Consider the following 19,874-nt stretch of genomic DNA (forward strand, 5'->3'; position numbering starts at 1 on the left):
CATGAATTTGACTGCTACTGGCACTTACAACCTCTTTCTGTCCTACTAAAATGCAATTTCCCTTTTTGATAGCCTTGGCTCATCTGCATTGTGCCAGTTGTTGACATCTCAGTTGCTTGGCATAGTTTGTCTAACACCTAAGCTAGATGGAGTTATCCTTCAAGCCACAGAGACATAGGCTTGGGGTATCACATAGGGATTTTGAGTAGGCTTTGATACTATTGGTGAGCCAATAGTACTAGAAGAAATCTGGATATGTTTTCAGGGCTAGTTAGTGCTGAACTATTTCAAATAATACTTTGGCTTTTTGTCAATGTAGTAAGAGAGGAAATGCCACTCTCTACCCAGTTTGTTATGACCACATGGAGATACTGACAGCAGTTTGTAAATGCTTTTCATTCCTTCTCTTTCTCAGTGGCACATTGCGCATCTTCCCGACAAATCATCTCACACTGGAAGAATTGTACAAGACATGATTGTCCTGTGTGTTTGCCTCTCAAAAATGCTGGGGACAAAAGAAATCAGCAGTGTAAGTCTACTGGGGAATTCTGTGTGTTGAATATACCATAAAATGCATGTTGAGAGTTAAACTTTCTTGCACCTATATAGTAGTGGTGATGCTCTCAAACCTGGGAACATGTTAATGTGATTTTTCTGTTGTTTTATTCTCAGAGTATTTTTCTGACTCTGATAGCTAGTGTTTATGAAAGCTTTCTAACTTAATTGTATTTTTCTATCAAGAGAGTGGTAAGGATGAACAAATCATAGCTCTCTCAACCAAATGATAGGCTTTTCATTACTTCTTCTTTCAGCTGGACAGTTTCTGGAGACAGGTGTGCGCAAACACACACCATGTCATTTCAGCCCTGATATTTGGTTCTGTCTTCATTCTTTGTTTGCATCAGATGTCACTTGCCCTTTCTCTTTGTGTCCTCTTGGTCTCCCTGACAAAATGTTTGGCAAGATTTTCTTCATTGTGTTGCCTGTATGTGGTTTTTTTTCTCTCCACTTTAATGTTACTGTAAGCTCTTCTCATGACTATCTCTTGGTTTAAGAAAACTAAAAAAAAAAACCCGAAAAGGCAGAAAAGGCCTTGTAATGGCAGGTGGAAAGCTGTATGTACACTTCTGCCTTTAGCTGCTGTGACATGATGTGCCTCTGTTTTCAGTTTAAAGCAAGCAGATGTGTCCTAAATACTTAAGAATGGGATTTCCTCTGAGCAGCCCAAAGGGAAAACAGCATGTTGGATTGGCTGGTTGGGTCAAAACTTGTCTCTCTGTTTTGTGACAGGTTTTTCAGATCTGTTCCCTGCATGCTTCCAGGAGATGTTTTAGTTCTGAGCAGCTAGTGCACTCTGTCCCTGTACTGGTGGGCATCTCTGGCCCCTTCTGCTTTCCTCACTAACTCCATGTGTCTCTCGCAGCGCTGCTGGGCGGAGCTGCGGTAGGACTTGCCAATACCGGCTCTGTGGGCGTGGGGCAGCAGACAACGCCCAGCATCAACACTACCAGTCAGATAGACCCCAGCTCCATCGAGAGAGCCTATGCAGCCCTCGGACTGACCTATCAAGGGAACCAGATGCAGACACAGACCCAGGCTCAAGTGAAGAATCAGCAACAGGGACAGTCACCCCAGGGTCTGCGCCCTATGAATCCTATGAGTAAGTTTATCTGTTAGCGTTAAAATGTAAACTACAGGCAACTTCCCCATGCTACATCTAATGCAAATTTTCTCAGCCTACTAGCTTAATACTGCTACTTAATTTGCAAAAGGTAGGACTTTGAGATATTTTAGACTTGAAATAGCAAGTTACTCAGTGGAACAGGAACATTAGAAGGCCCAGGTGCTTTCTCTTGGAAAACAAGTTCTCTGGAAAAACTAGTTTTTTTGGAAAAATGATAATTTTCCAAGGCAACTTTTTTTTTTTTTAATTTTTTTTAATTATTATTATTATTATTATTTATTTATTTTATTTTAATTTTTTTTTTTTTTTGGTAGCTTTATATGCAAGTTTCAGGCTATTAGAGAATTTTTAATTGGATATGCAGGCATTGGAATGCCAGCATACAGGTGTACTTCCCTGTCACTCAGAGTAAAGCATTTTACATTTGTATCTCAGATATGTAAAGTTTGTTTAAAAAATTAAAAATAGTAAATAACTGACATCCTCCCCAATCCTGTCATGTGATCTCACATAGCTCTAAATTGTCTAGGTGGTTTAAAGCACCTAGACAATTGAAACCTGGCTATCATTGGTGTCAAATGAAGTCACCTTTAATTGCCAAATCTAAGTTTAATAGTTTGAAATTACATCACAGACTTTTTCTCACTCTTAGCTGTTTGCTTCAGTTGCATAAGTAGGTGTGGCTTTTTTAGTGGAAAAGAGGAAAGAAGAGCTGGTAGTGATTTATCACAAGCTTGTATGGGATTGCAGTGATCATGACAAAACTTGTGTGCAGAATGAGAGACTGTGCAGAAACACACAAACTGCAGCTTGCAACCAACTGCTACTTTGCAAAGGGAATGCTGCTCCTGAGTTGCTCAGGAAAAGGCTGCTGGGTAGAGTAGACTGTTAATGAGATGACTGGCCCTTAGCAGGTTGCATGTGACTTGCTGAAACTTTACCTTATAGTGCGTAAAAACAGAGGAAAGGGCAAGGGTCCTGAGACCATAGCCTTAGGTTTAATTACATTAAAATAATATTTTCTATTGTGCCTTAAGAGTCTTTTCTGAAACAGAGTGATTCTTATCTTTTATGTATGTAATTACTTATGGACAAAGTTTTGCCTGTGCATTCCTTGCAGAACAGTGGGCATTCTTTCTACAGTTGCTAAGAAAATCCAATGAAATGGGATTGAAAAAACTCTAGGAGTGTGAAGAGCTACAGCTTAATGTAGAAAGGACAACCATGGAGAGTCTAGACTTCTAAGTGTTGCTTCCTTATTAGGAGTGGGTAGCTAAGGAGGAAATTACAACAGGTGAGGTAGGAATTACTAGGTCACGGCCTACAGGACAACAGGGCCTACTTTAGGAGAAACAGCAGGACTTGATGAGGACTGCTCTGTGAAAAGATGCAGTCCTAAGTAGCTCAAACAAATAGTGGGTTTTGACAGTTGAAAAAGGGAGAGTTAAGGTAAAGCTGACTGTTGTCTTGCACACCAGTGTGCTTTCAGATTTATGAAAAATCTGTTAAATACTTGTCTGTGGTATTAGGGGTATGTATTAGGCTCGATAGACTTAATTTCAGTGGGTTTCTCCTTTATGCAATGTGTAATTTTGTTTGAAATATGGATTCTGTAGGATTCAAATGTCCTAAACACATGTGAAGCCTGGTAATGACTTGCAGCTTCACAAAATTATCTGTTCGGAAGCTCCAGACAGAAATATGCTGTGTTTTTCTTTACTAATTGAGAGGTAACTGTAGTGTGTGAAGAAAATAGGCACTTTTTATGGTGATTAAGATGTGATATGATTCAGAAGATCAGATATTGTTGTGCAACAAATTGGAAGTGTTTCCTGCAAAGGCTTGTCAGATTTTCCTTCTTACAAGCCTTGGAGTTAGTTTTAAAATCATTAAGTGGAGTGGGTGTGAAGGGACCTCATCTGATGTGAGTGGTAGCTGACATTTTAAGTGTTTGAAGCCTTTGTGAATATATATCCTAAGATTCTGAATGAAAAGAAACACCCAACTGCTTCTAAACAAAAAAGCAGAAGTGGTTGGAATCTTTCATTAGAGAGTCACAGAAAGGGACTCTGGAACATAGTATTTGCAGCAAATTGAAATCACTTGTTTGTTGATAAGTTCAGGAAGGTGTGCTGTGGAATAATGGGAGTTGATGCTTCACTTGGAGGTCACCAGTGCTGTGCCTCAGCCTTTTTCTAAGTTTGTAAAATTTTGAAAGAGGGTGAAGAGAGCAAGGAGTAATTAAATTCCCTTCACAAAAGTCCAAGTACTTGAAAGTCTAAACCCTTGTTATTGCTGAACAGTTACTGATTTTGTGTGGTAAATGGGCTCTTCATTTTTTTCTTTTGTTTTCTAGATGCAAATCCAATGGGAGTGAATGGAGGAGTAGGGGTTCAACCCCCTAATCTGCTGCCTGACTCAATGTTACATTCCACCATGAATTCTCAAAAGTAAGTGGAATCCTTTTTACCCCAGCAATTTTGTTCTGATCCCATGACACTTCTTGCATAAACAGTGGAGTAAATGCCATTGATGGCTATCTCTCCCGTTGGATTTTGTATCTTTTGTTGCAGTTTTCCAAGTCCTTGGGTAGAACAGCATGTACTCTTTCATGGTATTGTTTGGTGTCTGTGCAGCTATTTCTGCAGTTTGTCCATTGATTAGGGAATAGCCAAACTAGCTCTTTGTCCTAACATTATTCTAAAAGAGGCTACGACTGTAAGATGATTAAGCTGGGGCTAGACTTTTGCACTCAATTCTTGTTCTGTTTTGAAGCCCCATGATGAGTGAAAGCGCCAACGTTGCCAGTTTGGGATCCATGCCAACAGCTCAACCATCCAATACCGGAATTCGAAAGCAGTGGCATGAAGACATTACTCAGGATCTCCGAAACCACCTTGTTCATAAACTGTGAGTAGCTAGTATCAAAACAATCACGTTAGGTGAGTTGCTGCCCCAGAGTTGTATTGGTGGCAGAGGGGTTGCAGAAGGAAGCCTGACTTGCAAAACTAGAAGGCCAAGGAATGAATTTTGTCAGGATGCATGAGAAGGGAAAGCCAGAAGCCCGAAAGATGGAGCTGCATCTGCTGGTTTGGGGCTGTTGTTTTGGAAGTTTCCCACTCTATACTCACACCATCTACTAGGACTCAAGCCATTTACAACATCTATTGCCCCTGGAAGAAATACCAGTAGCTGTAGTCTGTAGCAGACTTACTTGCTACTTTGTGTTCATACCACTAGGGTTAATGCTGGTCTGGGAGCATCCAATCACTTGCATGCATTTTTTTCTTCCTGCTCAGAGTCCAAGCCATATTTCCTACTCCTGACCCTGCAGCACTGAAGGATCGACGTATGGAGAATCTGGTGGCATATGCTCGGAAAGTGGAAGGGGATATGTATGAATCAGCAAACAGCAGGGTGAGATGCCAGCCCCTGTTGTCTAGTTCTGTGTATTTCTACCTTGGTCCTACCTTGGTAGTGATTGGAGAGGAAGAAGAATGAAAGTACAAATGGGACTCCCAAGCTGAGGAAACAAGTGTTTAGGGGCTGCTGGATGGGGTCTAGGAATGAGCCAAGTTGAAGGCTACTGCCTGGGTGTGCCAGGAGTTGAGGTGTGCTGTGCCCGAGACTTGTCACAGTCCCCTAAAAGGCACTGTTGAAGCTCTTCACTGTGATTGTCCCAGAGAAGGTTTGGATGCAAGAAGGGAAATATCTGGTCTAATAGTTGAGAGCAGTGCCCTTAGCAGTGCTCTTTTTTCCCCTCCTACCTGTCTGACAGTCCCTGCAAAGGGGATGACTGCCTCCTACCCCAAGCCAAACTGTGTACCTGTAAGGCCACTTTACAAGTTTGAATCACTGGGACCAGTTGACTTTTCTTAATGTGTGTCTCATCTCCTTTCTTGGCTTTTATTCCTCCCCAACAGGCAGAGTACTATCACTTGCTGGCAGAGAAGATCTACAAGATTCAGAAGGAATTGGAGGAGAAACGAAGAACCAGGCTGCAGAAGCAAAATATGATCCCAAATGCTCCAGGCATGCCACAAGCTCCCATGAATCAAGGGCCCAATATGGGACAGCCACAGCCAGGAATGTCTGCAAGTAAGAACCTTTGGGCTACTAATTATTTGGTGCAGAAAATCCTGTACTCCCAGTAGCCTGGTGACCATGTAGCTGTTCATGGACTTGTTAGTGAGCTACTGTTCATTGTTGTACCTTGATAACATGCTTCAAATTTGTACCCAGTTTCTGAAAGCTGACTCTTAAGTCAGAGGATATTTCTGCCACTGGGATGTACTTCTATTTTCGAGGAAGTTCTTGAGTTTGCCTCACACTTTGAGGACTCTTTAATAATGTTTAATTACTGTATATATTTACTGTCTTTATACATGAGTTTTGATGGGTAATTCTCACTAAAATGTTTGGTGGATAAATCCTGGTGGTCTTCTGAATAACACTGTCTTATTTCAATGTCTTTTTTTTCCAGATGGTCCTCTTCCTGACCCAACCCTGATACGTGCCAATGTGCCAAACCAGATGATGAATCGCATGCAGGCACAGCCAGGTAAATATTTGAAGAAAATTTGCTATTGTGATTTTTACAAGAATCTTGGATTTGGACAGCTCTTACTGAAGCATCAGGGGCCTTGCATCATATGCAGTTTTTACATTTGATTAAGAAAATAGCTATCTATATTGCATAATTCTTACGTAACTATATAATAAATATAAAACACTGTCTCTAGAAGCATTTCATCTTGTGATTTTGAGCTGCACATTAGCTGCTTGCTTTGTTAAATAAAGGGCTTGATGCTTTTGGAATTTCTGATCATAGGATAGGTGTGCCTAGGATGGTGGGATCAGTTAAACATGGTGAGCAGAACCAGCTCAGGTGAGGACATGCTGGTGGCAGAGGGAGTGTGGTGAGAATTACTGCTCAGGAAAAGGGGGCAGAACCTTTGTTACACATTCAAGATGTGTTATAGCCAACATGCAAAGTATTTGAGATTCAATAAGTGGATTTCTAGTATGTAATTAAGATAATGTGCCGTTCTGTGGAAAGTTGATCTTGAACAGCAGGTGTGACAATCAGTATTTGTCACGTGTTACAGTAGTTCTCAAACTTAATGAGTTTTAATAACAGTGGAAACAAATGTCTTGAGGGGGGAAAAGCTAGTCTGTATTCTGAAAGAGTAGGTAGTTTGAACACTATATTTAAAATTATTCCACGTAACTAGTTAATAGAAGGCAATATTTGATTGAAAGCCGGTTGCTAGAAAGAAAAATTAGAAAGAAACTGCATTTCTTCTCCAGATGTTGAATGGTGCCTAAAGGAGATTTCAGGCCTTTGTTTACATGTTTTTTTGTCACAAACTCACAGGAATTAATCAGTTTGGCCAGATGAACATGCAGCTGTCGCCGATGGGACCTCGACAAACCCCTCCTCTTCAGCACCCTGGACAGCTAAGTCAGGCTGGGGCTGTGAACCAGGTCAGTGTGCCTTCCCTCCGGGGTTGAGTTCAGAGATTTGCTTCTCTTGTCTGTGGCTTCCTTAAAATCACTAAATAAAAGAAATTTGAAAATAAATCAAGCATTGCTTCTTCATTCTCTTGGCCCTTTGGTTTCTGTCTTTTGCTTCTCCTCTAAGATCTGCCTGATATATAGATCTTTAGATCTTGGTGGTGAGAATTGCGTAAAAATTACGTTGAAGTGGCTTTTTGTTGAATTCTTAAAACAAGGAACCAAAATGAATCTTAAATCACTGTCCCAATCTGAAATCAATATCCTTTTACTTAGCTTTTAAGAGAAATCATCATGAATTTAGTCTTTTGAGAGGATCTATAAGCAGGCTTTTCACATTGTATCCTACAGATAAGTGGCAAGCATCAGCTTCTACAAGATAAATGTTTCTGGGGGTTTTTTTGTTTGTTTGTTTGTTTGTTTGTTGTAGGTTTTTGTTTGTTTGTTGTTTGTTGTTGTTTTTTGTAAAATGCTATGAAGGTGTATGCACATTGTGTGAAATTAATTGCTTTCTTTTCCACCAGATGGGATTCCCTTCACGTATGCAGCAACCAGGAGTTGGCCAGCCTTCTGGTCAGAATCAATTTCTACAACAGACCCAGTTCTCTGCTTCTTCCCCGGGAATGAACACAGCAAGCATGCCTATGAATCAGCCTGGCAATCAGACGCCAGTATCTCAAGTAAGTTTCTGATTTCTTGAAGTGGTGTCAGTGACCTTTGTCATATACTGGTTATGATTGTTCAGTTTGTAGCAATGAAGAACAACTTCTCTCCTTGAGACTTTTGGAATTATAGTCCACCAAATTCATTTACTGAGACTTTTCAGTTTCCTGGTGTAGCACTGGGAATGGCAAGGGTGAAATATTGTTGATTTGTTCTCAGGCTTAAATTTAAGTGTTAGAGTAGAATTGTTTTAGGTCTGTTTTTATGGAGCAAAGAAGAAATTGTGACTCAGCATGCAGTAGTTAAGATTCTCTTACTGAGCAGTGAAGCAGCAGAGCCTGAGAAATTAAGAGATGGCAGAATAAGTCATAAAAAGGCATGTCTATCCAGGCCTATGTGTTGCTGGCTTTGGGGGATTAGGAGGGTTATCACTACTGGAGATCTGAACTTACAGTCTAGCAGTTTCCTTTCTGTCCTCTCCCTCTCCCTTTTCAGCAAGAACCTTTCAGGCCAGGAAGAAGTAGGGAACGTCATTTTGCTTCTCATTGATGCTTCTTCCTAGTTTGCAGGCAAGATTATTGTAGAGTTACAGTTTTTTATCTTGACCAATAGAATTTTTTTTTGTAATTTCATAATGGTAGAATTACAGCTGTACTTGTTTGTGATGATAAATTCAGTTTCTAATCTTGGGGGTGGAGGCATGGGCACACTAAGTGTATTTGAATGCAGTTTTTCACTGTGGTGCATTGTCCCATATCCAGGATGTACAAATCTTCAGTTTTAGAAAGAAATGTTTTGTGAACCAGGAGTGTAGGTGTGCCATTCTTTAAATATATCAACAAGTATAAGTTATTCTATTGAAACATCTCTAAGAGAGATGAATAAACTATAAAACAGCCTTATGTTTGTGTAGAACAAAATAAATCAAGTAGACCATTTCTGCTTTTGAAAGAGTTCTTAAAAGTGAAGCATATGGTTTGTCCCTTTTTTTCAAGTATGCTGTGGGAAAGCAGACATTTGACAGTAATTTCTCTTGCTTTTCTATTTCAAGTCATTGCAAATGTTTACCTTTTTTCCCACAGGCACAAATGACCAGCGCTTCCTGTCCTGTGAACTCTCCTGTGATGGCTCCAGGTTCTCAAGGGAGCCATATTCACTGCCCACCTCTTCCACAGCCTCCCATGCACCAAAATTCTCCTTCTCCGGTACCTAGCCGAACCCCAACACCTCACCACACACCCCCAGGCTTGGGATCACAGCAACAGCAGGCAGCGGCAGCTGCTGCCACCACTGCCCCCACACCTGCTCCTCAGGCAATGCCACCTGGACCACAGTCCCAAACTATGCACCCCCCTCAAAGGCAGACTCCAACGCCTCCACAGGCACAGCTGCCTCCACAAGTCCAGCCTCCAGTTCCAGTTACCCCCTCTGCAGAGCAACAGCAGCAGCCATTGTCACAGCAGAGCACAACTGCATCTGTTCCCACACCAACAGCACCACTGCAACCTCAGCACCCCACAACACCTGTAAGGAAATACTTTTATTGTGCTTTCCCTGCAAATGTTTGTGTGTAAGGTTTAACTTCCAGTTGTGTGCTCCTGCCATGTTTAATATTAAAATAGGGGGTTTTTTGTATTTGAGGGGTAAGCTTTTTCCATCAAGACAAGTCTGTAGATCATCTATTGTTTCCAGAGAGGAAATATTTTACAGAATTCTTGTACATGTTTTGAAGTTCACTGTGAAGCATTGATGAGGTTTTTGGTTACATATACATATGCATAGTGCTTATACAATAGGGAAAACAATGTCATTTTCTGTAGACAAGGCCTTCTAGTGCATGCCACTGATAACATGTTTTCCAATAGTTGAGGTTGTGGGACACTATATTCTTCAGGGAAAACAAATTGAAAGACTAGAGTGCTTTTTAACTTGGTGGAAATACAGCATGGGTAAAACATAGATTAGAAAAGAAAAATAGGTTCACTAGAAGCCCATTTGCAATGTCTTTTGTTCACTCAGCTTTCACAGCCAGCTGTGAGCATTGATGGGCAAGTATCCAACCCTCCATCCACCAGCAGCACAGAGGTGAATTCTCAGCAGACTGTTCCAGAACAGCAGCAGCCACCCTTGCAGGAAGTGAAAATGGAGATTAAAACAGATGAAGGGGAACCAGAACAAACAGAGATGCAAATGGAGGAGAAGTCTGAGGTGAGATTGTTGACCAGACGTTGGGTAGAATACCTTCATCTAGTACTGCTGGCTGCTTTCTGTCATTTCTTCCAAAATTCAGTGAGAGCTATAGGTGCCGCCTGCTGCTATTGCAGTTTTGATTGTTGTCTTTTGTCTTATTCCTAAAGAAGGGTCTGTGTTTTCTAGTGAAATTGTAGAATTCAGTGGCCACAAGGAAGGACCATTATAATGTGGTTGCTATGAAGCTTTGCTTTGGTAAACGTCAGCGTAAGAATGCACTCTGGTCAGTCCTACAGCTGTTAAAATAGCAGATATTGGATGACGGGAAATGGCTTCAGGTTGGGCTGGGGGAGGTTTAGATTGAATATTAGGAAAAGTTTCTTCACTGAAAGGATTATCAAGCATTGACAAGGCTGCCCAGAGAAGTAGTTGAGTCACCATTCATGGAGGTATTTACATGATGTGTAAAGTCAGCACTTTAGGATTTGGCATAGCAGTGGACTGGGCAGTCCACATTAACATTGGACTTAATATTAAAGGTCTTTTCCAATCTAAATGATTCTATATGTACATGATGGGCTGCTTTAGTGGGCTTTGACAACTTGTCACTGAGGACAGCCAGTGGCTGCCAGTCGCATCATCCTGGCAGCTCTGCTTTATGAGAGGCTGTTAGAACTGCCTGAAGAGGTACCCATGCATCTACTTGCGGCTCAGAACTTGTTAGCAGCTCATCATTGCTACCACTGCAGTGTTTAAAGATGTGTTCTAACACATACGCTCAGGTTTTAGATGAGTTTTGACTTCAAGGGAGATAGAAGAGTAGGTGGCTAGCATGACAGAAATGTGGATGGTTGGCCTCCCAGCAGATTGAAGTGACAGGCTCCAAACTGCTTTCCAGGTTAAAGTAGAACCAGTCGTGGAGGAATGTAAACCAGACCCAATGGAGCAAGAAGAGAAGAAACCTGAAATAAAGACTGAAGTACCAGAGGGGGAAGAAAGGCCTACTACTCCAGCAACTCAGTCTTCTCCAGCAGCTGGGCAGTCTAAGAAAAAAAGTAAGCCAAAAGACTGTTTTTACTTAAATTCACTGCATCTCCCTAGAGAAATCTCTGCAGGGGAAAAAAAACCCTGCACTTTCCTTTTTGGTACTTAGTGGATTATGTGGTACTTATATGGATTGTTCTTTGTGGCTTTTAGACAAAAATATCTAATAATACATGTACTTATAATTGGCTTTGGGCAAGTTCTTTAAGCCTTTAGAATTAGACACTAAGCCTTGGTAAAATTGTCAATACAATGGAGATTTGAAATAGTCAGTTACAGATTCTCTAGAATTTTTTTTTTTCTTGGGGCCTCCAAAAGGGGATGTATCTGGAATTGAACCATCTCTACTCGTCGATGTCATCTTATGATAGTCTTTTCTTCAGGTGATCGTTTTAATATCCTCTTGGCAACTCAGTGTTGCAGAGGACAAACAAGCCATGCTAAGTACCTTAAACCTGTCTGTCTGTCTGTCTTTTTCCACAGACAGCACATTTTCTAGTAGGTTTCTTCCTTCCGGCTGTTTCTGCTATCTTTCTAATGTTGAATGTTTTCCAAAGTTTTCAAGCCAGAAGAGTTGCGGCAGGCGCTTATGCCAACACTGGAGGCACTTTACCGTCAGGATCCAGAATCTCTTCCGTTTCGACAGCCTGTGGATCCCCAACTACTAGGAATTCCTGTGAGTGTCTTAGCAAGATAATTTTCTGGTTTTAATTCAAAATTACTGTATTTTGACATACCTGTTTGAGAACAGCTTACAGGCTTGAGAACAGCTAACAAGACAGTCTGTCTTGTTAACATCTTCATATTGGTATGTTTGGGGAGGTTTAACTTAGCAGTAGAACATACAAGGTCTGACTTAGGAAAATTTGTTTGGTTCTATTTTCCTTTTACTAAATAAGCAGATGTGGTATGCAGTGGAATGATTTACCAACAGAACCCTAGTGCCGCATGGCCTTTTTATGGTTGTTGCTTCATGTTGTGATGCTCTTATTGTTGAATTTCATAGGTGTTTCTCATCATGTATAAATCTTGTCTGAAGATGTGGGAAATTAGGCAGATCAAACCCACTTAAAATATACATTAATGATTGTTATCTGTTATAGAAAAGGAGGAAACAGTTTAAGTTAGAGGTTTGTTTAGGTTAAATTTTCTGCGTGTTTTAGAATTTTATCTTGAAAAGACAATTATCATTCAAGGATCTGTGTTTTTAAAGTCTCTGAATTGGTGTAGTGGCTTGAGTGCCCACTAGAATTATTTACTCTTTTTCTGCTGAGAGATAGGATTTGGAGAAAAGCAAAGCAGGCTCAAAACTTAAAGGGTATAAAGAAAGCTTTATTAACAGAACTACAAGAGAGAAAAAATTAATAAGAATCAGAATAAAGCCTTAAAAACACCTCTCCTCCCCTCATGACTTTTCTTTCTCACTGACAATGTGCAGAGACAAAACTTGGAACCCAGGTCAGTTTACCACCTCTAAAATAGTCTTTTATCAGTTCTTTTAGAGAGAGAATTCTCTTTTGACATGCCATGGAAACTTCTCCACAAGAAAACAGTGCTTTTTGACTTCTCACAAAAAGCAACCGCCCAGCAATCTACATTTATGGAATCCCTCTTGTATCATGCAGCCTTCCCACAGCTGCATTATGAGCCATGTAAACTCATGGGGGAAGTACCATTTTAAAGATGAGCAGTTCAAAAGCAAAGGTTCTCTTCATCTCTCTGTGAGATAATTTTGTCTGTGGGAACAGTGGTCTTCTCTTCCTGGGAGCAGGTCTTCATCTCCATCTCATCTCTCTCTTGTTCAAGCTTTTCATAAGATCACAGCTACTTCAATATTTACTTAGTTCATGACAAATGCCTTTGCTCATATCTACAATTAAAACACGTCTTCATCTCCCCAATGTATGTTTTCCACAACTTAAATGGATATTCTAGTATATCACAGTCCATCACTATGGCTTTGCAAAAGAATTTCAGTCTAAAACCAAGGCATCTTGTTCTCCTTCCATCTAGAATGTGACTCCTCCTTCACTGACCTCGATGTCTTCATACTGTCTCTCTACATGTCTTCATTCTGTCCTTTTCCCTCACTCAGAGAGGATTCAATGTTTTGCAAGTTTCATCTGTGCAAGGAAAGAGTTAATATTTCACCCAGGGCCTGCAGAGGGTCATGACGTTTTTTTTCTGGGCAGTGGCTGAAGGTGATAAATTCAGACTAAGAATTTATCACTGTGTAAAGTCCTGTTATTTAGGAGTGGAGCTGGAGCCTAGACCCAGTAAGCCTCTCTGGTGGAAAGGCCGCTTGGGGAAACTCAGGCAAAGCAGTCAAGCTCACACATGCACACATGCCACGTGGCTAACTCAGCAAGGAGAGGCAGAAGGCATTAGATCAGTTCCAGCCAGGTTTATTTCCAGGAGCCGAAGGGAAAGCCAGGGCAAAAGGGCTGAACACATGCCAGTCTCAGGCTTAAGTATGAGGTTCAGCAACCAATGACCTTGAGGTATGAGGGTGGAACAAAGGTCCAGGTAAGGTCCTATAGGGAGGACAGGGCTGGTCACTGGGGTCCTGCAACCAACGGCAAAAGGAGAAACCAAAGGGCCAGGAGCATTAGGGGAGGGGGGAAAATGAGGCAAACCATCATGTACAGAGCACCATTGGGAAGTCCCCTCTCCTAGGCCAGGCAGGTAACTGTGGTCTGTCCTGCCAAGGCCAGACCCTAGGTATTATGTCAAGGAGCTGCAGGGACTGCACAGCACTGGGCTGTGCCAGGATCTTGGGTTCTAGGTGCATTCAATTTCAACTGTGGGGCCACTCTCCTTGGCTGCAGAGCCATTCTTGGTCTCGGTCCCATGATCTCTCACGTGGCTGGAGCCACTCCCTTGGCAAGGTGCCTTGGTAGAGGCACTGGGGCTTCTCTCTTTTCCTCTGCCCGGCAGCCACTGGCACTGTGGAGGGTAACGGCTTAGCAGCAGGATGTTAACAGCCGCTGGGGGCCCGATCCAGCCAGGATGGGGCCTTCTCTCCTCCCCCTGCCAGGACATGAAGCAGCAGCAGCAGGGCCCAGCCAGGCTGTGCCAGGCCCGGGGGCTACACGGCAGAGCGGGGCCGACCCTGCTGGTGCTAGGTTACTTCTTTCCAGGCTGGAAGGAAAGAGAACTTCCTGGGATTTTTCTTGATTTTTAACTTGTATATTTACAGAGGCATATCCAGCTTTCTTGTGGCCTAATATCAATGTTCAAAACTAGCCACTGATTGGTTTAATCACAGTTTTTCTTAGAAAAATCACTTCCATGGGTGTTTTTATTTCCTCACTGTTATATGTATAATTGTACTGTATTAGGTTTTGTTAATGGAGTTTGGAAAAGTGATGAGTGTATTTTCTGATTGTGACATAATGTAAGTGGTAAGAGGACTGGGTTCTTTCTTTGTGATATCTGAAGTGACCAAGCCAAAAAGTGTAGGGGGAGGTGGCCCTGCATGAAGGCTGCTGGATTTCTGGGTTTTTTTATCAAGATTAAAACAACCAAAAACCTCAAGAAGAAAATTTATAAGACCCATGTTACCAGACAGAGTGAAGCCACCCACAAATAACTCTACCAGATAAGATGATTGAAAGGACACAGCAATCCTTAAATATCATAGTCTGAAAGAGTGAAAAATGTGCTGCTGGCTGACTTTATGCCAGGCACCCTCGACCAAGAAACTTCTGCTTTCTGTCTCTTAATTGTCTATTTTTATCTTTTATTAAACTTACACATTTTTAAAAGAGAGTGGAATTGGTTTTTCACACTCACCAAATGTCAATTAATGCAAAACAAGCACAATTGACCCCACAAGTTTACAAAATATAAACAAATCCATAGAGGTAGAATTCCTTTTTAGGTGCTTCAGATAATGTTTTTTTGCCTGAAAGAGTTTTTATTTGCTATTGGTGTTTTTTTTATTTTTAAGGCAGATGCTGCAAAATTTCAAGGCCTAATCATAATCATTTATACACTTGGTAATATTTGTAACAATCTTTCAGTTGACTGTCATTCTGCAGACTTTTGTAGATATGGCACCCTGATTAATGGTGGATTGGAAAAAGGCATCCTTTAGAGGAGGCATGATAATTTTTATCATAGAATAAAGTTATTTATTTTTGTTAGGTTTTCTGGGCTACTGAAAACAGTCACTTTATATTAATGTTCTTGCGTATGTCTTTGGATCACAATGACTGTAAAAACATCTGCTATTTGTAATACTTGTTTTGCTGATTAAAATTAGAGTGATTTGATTTCATTAGTTGTGAATGAGCAACAGCACCTGAGAAATAAAGGAATAATGAAAAAAAAGCGCTAGGGAATTATATGGTATTACTTAGAGATTGCATTCTGTGTGTCTGTCACAAGCAGTTTGACAGTCAGGTCAGGGAGGAACCTGTTTTTCTTGATGAGAAGAATTTATATGCTGAGAATGCACATGCTGTCATGTCAACTTTGTTCTCTAGGAGGGTTTTGATGTGCTGCGTATTCTTGCAGGATTATTTTGACATAGTGAAGAACCCCATGGATCTCTCTACTATCAAGAGAAAACTGGACACAGGACAGTATCAAGAACCATGGCAGTATGTAGATGACATCTGGCTTATGTTCAATAATGCCTGGTTGTATAACCGCAAAACGTCCCGGGTATACAAGTACTGTTCCAAACTGGCAGAGGTGTTTGAGCAAGAAATTGACCCAGTTATGCAGAGCCTTGGTTATTGCTGTGGAAGAAAGGTAAGAAAGTACATATCTTTAATCTGTTGCTTGTTTCCTTGAATTGAAGGGGGAAAATATCGCAGTTGCAGTTGTTATCAGTTATGGTGTGTCAAAAATTTCTGAAGTTTGCCAGGATTTAGCAATTTTGAGTAATCTGAATTTGAGCATTTTGTGGGTCTTCTATCTAGTCCTTAAATAATCTATTGGTTTGTAAGCCTGTGGGAAAAAAGTCAGCAACAGAAGGCTTTTGATTAGGACAAACTTTTGCTATTGCTAATTATAAACAAGTGTGGTTTTATTACTTCAGAAATTCTGCATCTTACTGTATATTGAAATTCTGTTTCCCTTGTTTTGATGTGCCTTCTGTCTTCGGAGAAGAGTTAACTTGAGAATAACGGCTCACTTAATGTCTTTTGTGACTAGCACTTTGTACGCTTTGCTGTACAGAGAGATCTGTGCAGAGTAAGGTGGAAGTATTCACTGTCTAGGTCACACTTGCTTCCCACGGAGAGCAAGTGAAAATATGTGAGTACTAAGATGACCCATTCCTCTTTGCAGTTGGAGTTCTCGCCACAGACTTTGTGTTGCTATGGCAAACAGCTGTGCACTATCCCTCGAGATGCCACTTACTACAGTTACCAGAACAGGTAAGGAAAACTCAATTGGTGCAGTTTTGTGCATGCTGCAATCAATCTGTTATAGGCATGCATGTATTTACATAGACACCCTCTTTGTATGTATACACCTTTATGTTTCAAGATAAAATTTTTTGCTGGAAGTGCTCTTGAATAGTTTGCCTTGTATGTTAATAATGATTTCTTTGAGCAAAAGTTCACTGCAGCCTTTGCTCTTCCCTCCTTTGTTTGCAGAAATGTGATGTTTTACTACATTTTGATCCTGCAGTTAATTAAATCTTCAGTTACCTACAAGTCATATATACAAGTCTGTTGCCTTTGCTTCCTAATCTGCAGCAGTATTTTTCATGCAGAACACTGAGCAGACTATGCAGAAAGTGTATTAATGCTCATAATACATATAGGTTTTAGCAAGTCTTTGTTTTTCTCATGATGTTAATGCCAAAGAGGAAACTTACTTCCGTATTGCACATCTTAACTGGAAGATCTGTCTATTCAGATCTTCAGCAGACTGATGCTTGCTTTTTTTCACAAAGTTTCCTGAAGGGAATTGTCTTTGGCAGTAGCCATCAGTAGCTTTGTAAAATGCTGTCCCTTCTACAGCTCTTTTGAGTATCTTTTTTACTTGGGGTTTATTAAAGGATTTGAACTTACTTGACTTCTGAAAGGAGGTTTCTTGCTAGTCATCTCTGGCAGCTGGGGAAGTGAGGCAGGAATAAGAAGGCAAACACATGCTTTAACATTCCCATATTCCCTTGCTTGTCACCCGAATATGCCTATTAGAGCAGAGAACAGCTTAACTTCAAGATCCATCAATCTGTTTAATTCTTGCTCTCCGTTCATTCCAAAACCTCAAACAAGCAAACCAGCCCCAAAACAAGCCAGAATGACAAAAACGTGGAAGATTTTACCTGAAAGAGAAACTTATCCAAGAATTGTAGTTTCCTTAAGCACCTAGTCAGATGAAAGCACTCAAAGATTATACAAGTTATATCTTAACTTTTTAAAACTTTATAAAGGTTTATAGCAGCAAATGGTGTTTTTTAAGCTTCTCCTACTTAAGTCCTATAATACCTCACAATAGCTATTGTAGTTTTAGACTTGCATGTAGTGTAGAGCTTGTCATGTCATATCTTTTGTTTACGTTTGTCTGTGGGCAAATACTAGATGAACCAAAAGAGTATTGCTCAGAAATCTGACGATTGACGTGTTTTCAAATGCTAGAAGGGAATGTCTGCATTGTAACAGGTGCCTACGTGTGACTTGCAGATTACATCATATATACAGATGTATATATCTATAGATTTAAATGTATAATTCCAGATGTACTGTTCTCTGCATTATCTCAGATGAAAACTGGAAAAGGAGATTCAAACTTTAGCCTAACAGTTGATTAGTGTGGCTTTATAATGAACTGGTTTGAAAATTTTATTTTCAGCTGTCTTGTGCACTCAATTAGCTGCCTTATAATGGAGAATCCATAGCTTTAGAACATTTTTGAAGGCTAGGGTAGAATCTTGAATTAATGTCTATTTTATTGAAGTACAAATTAAATCCTTCTCTGTAATACTTGCTGTAGTGATGGCTGGACTGTTCTGTGTGCAGACTTGACTATGGCAGAATCATATCCATGTAGAGCATTATGTGTGTAGTTGATGTTAGTTAACATGGAGTTAGATAGTTCTATTAGTCTGTAAGAATTTTGGGGACAGATTTTATTGTTCCTAAAGTTTCTGGTATTTGGCTTTTCCTCTCAACTGGGAGAGAATTCTGTTGCCTTTCGGCATTTATACATTTATACAAATATAATATGGAAGACTACCTCTCTTCCATTGGTCTCCTGCAGATCCTTCTCACAACAGAATTGCTGTGCTGATGTACAAGTCAGAGTAGCAGTTCTTTCTTCCTTCTGCTCTTTCCCCTGTCTCATTTTAATTCTTTGCTGTGCGTGGCATGGATTATTAAAATGAAGAGGGTATGGGTATGCTAAAATGGAATACTCTTGTTTAATTTGTTTTTATCATTTGCTGCTTGTAAACCCATTTGAGAGATTTAATGCTAATCTGTGCTTTGCCTTGGCTTTCTGCTTTGTGTTGTCTTGTCTTGCTTCAATGTTTTTGTTTTTGTCCTGCAAACACCCATTTCTTTGTTTGTGTGTGTTATTTTTTTAATTTCTCCTTCATGCTTGTCATTGTCTGCACTTGGCTTTGATTGTGCAAAAAAAATCCAAACCAAAAAACCAACCAAACACAATGTGGGGCCCATAAATCTACATCATTGAATATCCTTGTCGCCGTTGATGACCTGCTCTCTGCTCCTGTCCCTTCATTGGCCTGCTGTGATTGGTGGCTCCGTTGCTTGGCTTGGGCTGTGTTGTGTGGACGGAGCAGTTCACCCAAATATGGCCTTCTTGCTGACAGGTATCATTTCTGTGAGAAGTGCTTCAACGAAATCCAAGGGGAGAGCGTTTCTCTGGGAGATGACCCATCACAACCTCAAACGTGAGTTATTTGTGTTTGCTTGGGCTGTGCCTTTGTGAGCTATATCATGGCCCACAGTGCTTTCTGTAAGGAATGGGGGTTCAGCTGTAGGTTTTTAGGCTAGTAGAAGGTGGCTGATACATCCTTCATGAAAGCCTGGACTTTTGTCTTTAAAACCTGGACTGACAGAACTAGTGAAAAATAAGCACTTAGTGCTTAAAATTGCAACTGTACCAATGGAAGGGAAAGAAGAAAATGCCTTTTTCCAAGTGGAAGTATTCTACTACAGAAAAAGAACCGTGCCTGCAGGCAAATGTGTGACAGACATAGCTTGAAATGTCAAGCATACTTTTTTCTTTATACCCTAGCTATTAAACTTGTATTCAACATCAAATTGTTTATCATCCAGATCAGAAACAGGCAACCTTATTTTGCCATACAAATATGTCACTACTGGAATGCCATCTACCTATGAGAAATGCTTTGCAGCTGTTGAGGACCCAATAAAAGGCTGTGCATGAATTTTACCATGTTGGTGGCAAACTGTTGGGGCAGTCTCTCATTTTGCTGTATCCTCTTCGTACCTCCCCCACAAAAAATCTTTGAACAGAATTTTTGGAGACTAAGGAGCCCTTGAGAGACAAATGAGTGACAAGCAGTTCCTCTTTGAGCTATTCAAGAAACCTCTTTGGGGGAAGGCAGTGCAACAACCCTGCAGGTAGAAAAGAAATGAGGAATTCAGGAAAGCCAGAGGGAGAGTTGTTGAAGTTGGTAATTGGACAAACTGAGTTAACTTTCATTTGGAAACCAGATCTTGGATGCACTAATGGATACATACAGAATAGTAGTGGAGTTATCTGTTTGGGCTTGGGATGATTTAACTGTATTGAAAAAGGGTAGATTGAAATTATATACAAG

At 40.6% G+C, this 19,874-nt stretch overlaps 1 protein-coding gene across 1 annotated transcript in view; it reads left to right on the plus strand.

Annotated features, from left to right (window-relative positions):
• Positions 1-19,874, plus strand: part of EP300 (EP300 lysine acetyltransferase) — a 62,496-nt gene that overhangs the window by 27,232 nt on the left and 15,390 nt on the right. Inside the window, exons 5-20 of the mRNA XM_083858989.1 lie at positions 416-529; positions 1,424-1,660; positions 4,041-4,134; positions 4,460-4,594; positions 4,984-5,101; positions 5,608-5,782; positions 6,168-6,245; positions 7,062-7,171; positions 7,726-7,881; positions 8,947-9,390; positions 9,884-10,072; positions 10,953-11,109; positions 11,656-11,774; positions 15,620-15,859; positions 16,400-16,488; positions 18,897-18,977. Coding sequence (XP_083715115.1) covers positions 416-529; positions 1,424-1,660; positions 4,041-4,134; positions 4,460-4,594; positions 4,984-5,101; positions 5,608-5,782; positions 6,168-6,245; positions 7,062-7,171; positions 7,726-7,881; positions 8,947-9,390; positions 9,884-10,072; positions 10,953-11,109; positions 11,656-11,774; positions 15,620-15,859; positions 16,400-16,488; positions 18,897-18,977 — 2,536 coding nt within the window. The remainder of the gene's footprint in view (positions 1-415; positions 530-1,423; positions 1,661-4,040; positions 4,135-4,459; positions 4,595-4,983; positions 5,102-5,607; positions 5,783-6,167; positions 6,246-7,061; positions 7,172-7,725; positions 7,882-8,946; positions 9,391-9,883; positions 10,073-10,952; positions 11,110-11,655; positions 11,775-15,619; positions 15,860-16,399; positions 16,489-18,896; positions 18,978-19,874) is intronic.

This window comes from Zosterops lateralis (genome assembly GCF_965231275.1).
Source record: "Zosterops lateralis genome assembly, chromosome: 4".
NCBI classification, from domain to species: domain Eukaryota; kingdom Metazoa; phylum Chordata; class Aves; order Passeriformes; family Zosteropidae; genus Zosterops; species Zosterops lateralis.